This window comes from Oncorhynchus mykiss, chromosome 4 (assembly GCF_057628025.1).
Source record: "Oncorhynchus mykiss isolate SJ-2025 chromosome 4, ASM5762802v1, whole genome shotgun sequence".
In the NCBI taxonomy this organism is placed as follows: domain Eukaryota; kingdom Metazoa; phylum Chordata; class Actinopteri; order Salmoniformes; family Salmonidae; genus Oncorhynchus; species Oncorhynchus mykiss.
The window spans coordinates 76,795,216-76,802,382 of record NC_143025.1 but is presented as its reverse complement, the minus strand read 5'-3'; the positions used below and the strand labels follow the sequence as shown (position 1 = coordinate 76,802,382).

The 7,167-nt window shown below is 43.4% G+C and overlaps 1 protein-coding gene across 17 annotated transcripts in view; it reads right to left on the bottom strand.

Annotated features, from left to right (window-relative positions):
• Window positions 1-308: 308 nt before the first annotated feature.
• Window positions 309-7,167, bottom strand: part of LOC110522432 (otoferlin) — a 118,604-nt gene continuing 111,745 nt past the window's right edge. For 8 of the 17 annotated variants that reach the window (XM_036976028.2, XM_036976036.2, XM_036976034.2 and 5 more), the window contains 4 exons: window positions 6,762-7,003; window positions 6,401-6,579; window positions 6,210-6,310; window positions 309-759 (listed from right to left, as the gene is read on the bottom strand). In XM_036976028.2, the coding sequence (XP_036831923.2) occupies window positions 573-759; window positions 6,210-6,310; window positions 6,401-6,579; window positions 6,762-7,003 (709 nt within the window). In that variant the 3' untranslated portion in view covers window positions 309-572. Of the gene's footprint in view, window positions 760-917; window positions 2,857-5,321; window positions 5,530-6,209; window positions 6,311-6,400; window positions 6,580-6,761; window positions 7,004-7,167 lie in introns of those variants that run through there. The other 9 variants (XM_036976030.2, XM_090233056.1, XM_090233057.1 and 6 more) reach the window with 4 other exon arrangements.

Sequence of the window (7,167 nt, the reverse complement as noted above, 5' to 3'; positions counted from 1 at the left end):
GATTTAGTTTTTTATCGGTCTGTTGCCAGCATTGTTCTGATCGCGGTTTAACGACAGACACAGAGTTTAAAACAGAATCCAGAGCTACGGATGCTGCTGCACCAATACAGCACCTCCAGGGTGAGTGTGTGTGTAAGAGCATCTAGAGGGTTAATGTCCAGAATGTTTGTGCTAATTTAGAGACATTTACTGACAATCTGCATTCTTCGGATGAATTCTGAGCTGGATATTCTGCCCACCCAGGTGATGCCGTTGGCTCCTGAGTGAATGAGCGGACCAATGAGGAAGAGAAGAGCACACACGAACACAGTGTAGTGGAAATGCTTAAATTTATTGATGAGGAAAATAAATCACTTTATCAACTTAGAGTTGATGTTGAACACAATGTAAAATATAAAGTGCATAATGGGAGTTAACTAGTAGTAAAGTAGAATGTTACCAACAATATTGAATAAGATGTAACGCATTAGAACTTCAGTACAATACAAACTATTTAACATGCAAATACATTCAGGGATCAGCCACATGGAGAGAAAGTTACGTTTGCGTGTGCGTGGTTGATAAATGTGTGTTCAGCCAGCGACGTTGAAGATCTTGTAGCTGAGGGCAGAAGGCAGGGAGAAGAAGAGCAGGCCCAGGAACAGAAGTCCCAGGACGGCCCCCAGCAGCAGAGCACAGTGCAGCTTGTACTGCCTCCAGACTAGGATACACACTACACGCACCGGGCTCAGCATCCACGACAGACTGGTGTTGGGACGACTACAGGGAGAGATGGAGATGTTTTACACAACAAAAATATCCACACAATACCCTCAAAGAGTCTAGATACTCATGCAACCTCTGCCACACACATCAAGAACACAGCGACATTTATTAGACGCTGTAAACGTATATAAACCAAACATTTCCCAAAAACGTTTTCAATTCATTCAATTTATTGAAAGTCCTTGTTAAAACAGACAAATTAAGATTGTACACTTTTCAACAGAACTATATAAATACACTTTATCATACAAACAGACGAGAGTTAGTGCAAACATTAAAATATATTTTTTTGTTGGTTTGTATTTTGTGAACACGGGATCACTAAAATGACTGCAACACAAATGATGTCAAAACTGCAGGCTGACGCTTATTGGGATGAGTCTTGTCCTTGAGGCAGACCTGAGCTAGCTGCAAAGTCAAAAGTGGCAATTGTAAACATTTCTGGAAAGAATTTCACTTGTTGGTCTTAATTTAAGGCTAGGGTTATCAATTAGGGTTATCTGTGTGGTTAAAGCTAGGGTTAAGAGCTGCCTCCAGAACAAGATTCATGATGAAAAATGCTAACCTGCCTCATAAATACAGGTAGGTCAAGCAAGGGAAACCATGAGGGAACTGCCCACTGCAAACTAAGTAATCTCAAATCAAATTGTATTCATCACCTACACAGTTTACAGCAGGTATAAAAGGTGCAGTGCAATGCTTACGTGCTTTCTCCCTCAACATTGCAGAACGATATCAATAGTAATCAAAAGTCAATCAAAAACAAGTAATTCGAGGAAGGTAGTATGCATAGTAATTAAACTGATTCAAAAAACGGATAGGGCAAGCCGAGTAATCTGATAGGCCGATTGGGTAGAGGTCAAGAGGCCAATCCCCACCTTCCTATTCCTGTACGTCTCATGTGCTATAAGATGCACATAACCACTTAGGAATCTCTACATTGTAAAAAAAAAAAAGGGGTCTAGATCCGGACATAAATAAAAGGTTTAGTAAGTGACTGTAAAGCTACAATAGAAAGTCATGCCTTGTCAGATGACCATGTAAACTGAATCACTCTGAGATGTTAGAATACAGTTGCATGCATATCTAAACCTACTGTGCATTTGCTGGATAACAGTAAGAATCTATAAGAGCATTCCAGGTCACTGAAGGAAGGGCTGAAGAAACAAGCATTGTTAACATAAAATGTTGGTGTTTGAGGACACAAATTAAACCAAACGATAGCATGCTTAGCTCGGTAATTGATAAATATTCAAAAGTTATTATTGTACTCTTTGTTCCTCTAGAAAAAAAATAGACATCTGTTGTTCAATCTCTTCATCATTATTTAAGATGTGTACAAAGGCTGCAAGAGGAACATTAACTGTTGGGAACAATCCATTTGTTGTCCAGTTCAAGTGATCACACCAACCAACCCCATGATTCCCATTTAAAAACAGCCGTATAATAGAAGTAATGGGAAAAATTACAACATCACTTGAGAAATGTATATCCATGCAAGACCAACAGTGCCAATCAACTGACCACTAACCATGTCCTTCCAAATCATTTAAGTCACAAATAAATAGATAAATAAATAAACAATGTCTAAAATGTTACATCAGGGTATGCCACATCATTGATGATCAGATCAGGGGCAAGGAGTTTGATTGGTTAGTCAGTGGTCATCGCAGGAGTGGTTAGGCCCACTGTGCTACTGTAGAGTAGAAGATATATGGACGTTCTTAGTTTTTAGTAGTTAAAGCGATAGATAAAAGGTCCAAGGGATAGATAGAACGACTTTGAGTAGAATGTGTGTTAAGCAGCACTGCCAAGGTTAGATGGGTGGTGGGGCGGGGGCAGGGCTGGGATGTTGAGGGAGGGGGGCTGCAATCATCTTGTCTCCGCATGTATCCACTCATTCATCCCCCTCAGGCCCCCAGCAGCTTCTTGACCAGGTAGCCAGGCATGCTGTAGAGGAAGAGCCCCAGCATCATGAGCAGCAGCAGGGCCACAATCATCTTGATGATGAGCCACTTGTAGCGGTTACACACCAGGTAGCGGATGGCCTTCAGGGGGCTCAGGAACCACAGGAAGGTGGTGTCTGGCCGACTGGGGGGGGGGGGGGGGGGTTAGAGGGGATGGGTGGGGGGATAGTGGGGTAGAAGATATAGGGAAGGGAGTGGAGAAGGACATGGGGTTGATGGAGGGCAGTTGTGGGAGAGGTAGAGGTGGGGGACAGAGGGGTGAGTAGGTTAAAGGGAAGATAGTGGGTAGGGTGAGGAAACGGTGATAAGGGGGCCAGAGGTGGAGGATGAAAAGAGAAAAGAGGAGGGCCAGTGTTAGTGAGCCATATATGATGTATGACTATTTCCAATGGATCACATTTCTCCGTACACTACTACGCAAACAACCCTGTTTATGAAATAACTACATTATTTGTATTAACCAAAAGACCATTGCACAGTCAGCTAAGCACAGATATATTCCTCAGACAATGAAGACATAAAATGGGATGATGATTGTTTGACATTTTTCAGACACTCACATAGTGACTTATAGAAACAATTAGGTGTAAGTGACTTGCTCAAGGGCACATTGATACATTTTTCACCTATTTGGCTCAGGGATTTGAACCAGTGACCTTACGGTTACTGGCCCAACGCTCTTAACCGATAGGCTACCTGCTGCCCATATAATGACAGCCCTTATTGTTGATTTGTAGTTAATGTTGTTAACAACTTGAATAAATGTATTTTATGTGTTTTCTTAAATTCAGATTTCAGGGAGAATTTCACTGTAAATTTACAGCATTATCCTGGCACCAGAGTTGCAGCTTAATACTGTAATTTTGCTGTACAGCATCGATGCAGTTATACATTTCACGGTACTATTTTCCTTACTGTAAAACATTACAGCATCCAATTTACAGCAGGGATGCTGTATGCTGCAACATGTTTTACATTAAGGAAAATTACCATCTGTAGATTGTGTGATTTGATTGGTCAACACACCATCTGTAGATTGTGTGATTTGATTGGTCAACACACCATCTGTAGATTGTGTGATTTGATTGGTCAACACACCATCTGTAGATTGTGTGATTTGATTGGTCGACACACCATCTGTAGATTGTGTGATTTGATTGGTCAACACACCATCTGTAGATTGTGTGATTTGATTGGTCAACACACCATCTGTAGATTGTGTGATTTGATTGGTCGACACACCATCTGTAGATTGTGTGATTTGATTGTACAATGAGTGTTTGGAGACCTAGGTCTACATCATCGGAGATTCAATTGGCACATGAGCATTCACGCTAAGTTGCCATCTGAGAAACAGAAACGGCCAAAAAGTCGGTGTTTGTATTTGATTAAGTATGGATGGATTAGGTATGGATGGATTAAGTATGGATGGATTAAGTATGGATGGATAAGTATGGATGGATTAAGTATGGATGGATTAAGTATGGATGGATTAAGTATGGATGGATTAAGTATGGATGGATTAAGTATGGATGGATTAAGTATGGATTTCAACAAATAAATGCATGTAACTACAGAAGACAAACATAGGTACCAGGTAGGCGTTTCATTATTAGTTTAAAAAAAAAGTATTGATCTTGAATCAATGTAGTCGGGGCTAGATATTCCACAAAGCCTGGTCTCTGCTCCACTCTGTTGGTGAATTTCACCATGGAGTGGTTTAGACTGCTAGCAACTCTGGTGCCAGTATAATGCTGTACATTTATAGGGAAAAGTTTTGCGCTGCATATAATACGACTCCAGTGTAATGACGGTGTAATGCACAATGGCAGACTCGTGATTGACACAAGACATTGACAGGTCGAGAGACAAGAGACATCACAGGAAAGAAGACTAAGACAGGGAGAAGCAGGAATCAAAGAAAAGAGGACTAGGTACCAGACACAATCTTTGTCTATCTGAGAAAATACAAAGATTGAGAGACAGACCTGAGATGTGGAAAATAGGACCTGAAAAGAAAGAGGACACGAGATGAAAGAGGTGGAGGGATAGAAGAAAGAGGTTATAGAAAAGGAAGGTGGTAGAAAGGGGAGAAGAAGATGTGATAACATCCATTGAGTGACAGATACCGCAGGAGAAGGGAGGAAAGGGATAGACACATATGGGATCAGTGAAAAGGAGGAACAGAGGAGAGAACTGCAGAGGACCAGAGAGAGGACCAGAGAGAGGGACAGAGAGAGGACCAGAGAGAGGACCAGAGAGTGGACCAGAGAGAGGACCAGAGAGAGGACCAGACAGAAAAAAGGAGAGGGCCAGAGAGAGGATCAGAAAGAAAAAAGGAGAGGACCAGAGAGAGGACCAGAGAGAGGACCAGACAGAAAAAAGGAGAGGACCAGAGAGAGGACCAGACAGAAAAAAGGAGAGGACCAGAGAGAGGACCAGACAGAAAAAAGGAGAGGACCAGAGAGAGGCCCAGACAGAAAAAAGGAGAGGACCAGAGAGAGGGTAAATGATAAAGAGAAAGTGACAGAAAAGAAGGAGCAGGAGAGGAAACGGTAGGATAGGAGAAGAGAGAGGAGAGGGGGCTACCAGTGGCCCTGGTAGGTCTCAGCCCCCTCAGGCCCCCAGCATCTTCTTGACCAGGTATCCAGGGAAGGAGTAGAGGAATAGACCCAACAGGAGTAGCAGCAGCAGCAGGCCCAGGGCCTTGAGGATCAGCCAGCGGTAGTTGTGCCAGATGAAGTAGCGGATGGACTTCAGGGGGTTCACAAACCACATGAGACTGGTGTCCGGGCGACTTCAGAAGGAGGGGAGGAGGAGGAGAAGAGGGGATGTAGATGGAAGGAAAGACAACGCAGGTTGGAGGGGAGAGAGGGAGGCAACACAGAGACAGTAAGAAGGGAAACGTGAAGAGATGACAGGAAGGTAACAGTGTGATGCCGTGAAAGTGTGTTCACATTGCAATGAGGTGCAGGTGTCAAAATAGACTGTATTTCTTATTATTATTTCAAGTCATTGTGTGCATCACATAACCTCTGAATAAGCCAGTGTGGCTCAGTTGGTAGAGCACAGTGCTTGCAATGCCAGGGTTGTGATTTCGATTCCCATGGAGGACCAATGTGACGAAGTATGAAAGGTGTACAGTATGCACTCCAGTCGCTCTAGAAAAAAAGTGTCGACTAAAATGTAAACCATTATCAGCTTCTGATGGATGCAGAATAGAGGTTTAGAAATAAATGACCGGGAGAAATCAGTTGGTTTTAACACTTGCACAGTGTTATTTTTGCATGGTGTGAATAGAACCCCTGAAGGAAGTGGAGGATTATAGGAAAGTTGACCATGTCTGACTTATTTTCTGTTTCCCACCTTTGCTTTTAACATAGAGTTATTTGTGATTGTGTACGTTTTGTCTGAATGTGTATGTGGGTATAGTCTTAGTGTGAGTGTGTGTGTATACTGTAAATATAAAGATCTTACTTTGGTTTCTCCAGAGGGTCAGGCTCATTGCGTCCAAGACCAACAGGACTTTTCTCCGCCTCCTCTGCCGACATGAGATGAAGCTCCGCCTCCACTTTACCCTGAGAGGAAGACACAACCATTCCAATGATCCAATGTGTGTGTGTGGGTCTCACTCACTCACTCACTCACTCACTCACTCACTCACTCACCGTGAGTTCCATCTCGTCGTTCTCGTCACGGGCCACGAATGGCCACCAGCCCTTGACTCTCTTCTGTTTGAAGATGGAGATGCAGGGCAGCTCTGCCTGGTTCTGGACCATGTTTATAGAACACTGCTTGGCTGTCTTCGCCCCGCGGGGAAACCTGTTCAGGTCCAGCTCTATCGCACCTGTCAGGAGAGACAATACATGACATTAGACGATAACTGAGGAGATGACAGAGCTTGAGGGATGATATAAAGGAACTGTATATGGCCCAGTGAATGGACAACATTTGAGAAAAATGACAATTAAAAAAAAAAGAAGAATGAGTAGAGTTCTAGAGAGCTCCAGCAGTGTAGGCCTATAGTACCTAGAAAGTCATCAGCAGAGAAGTGGTCAGCATCCCAGACCTGCAGGGTGAGGCGTGCAGGGATCTTGTACTCGGTCTCGTCCCAGGAAAACATGGACTCCTTTTTGGAGATGACGATCTTCTCCTCAGCCATCAGGTAGTCGAAGGGGTACACGAAGCGCCAGTTGAAATTCCCCTCGCCCGTCAGAGAGTGGTAGTGGACGTCTGTGTCCTGCTTGTCCTCCTGTTGACCCTTCAGCCAGCTGGGTTAAAGGTCAAAGGTCACAGGGGGTCAGAGGTTAGGGGTGAGGGTCATGTTGACCTGATGATGTAGTAAATTAAGTGTAATGACTGTGTTATTATTGGGTTACTTTTGCATATTAACAAGCTTCACTTATCATGCTCTGTGTGAAGGTTGTCTGTGGAG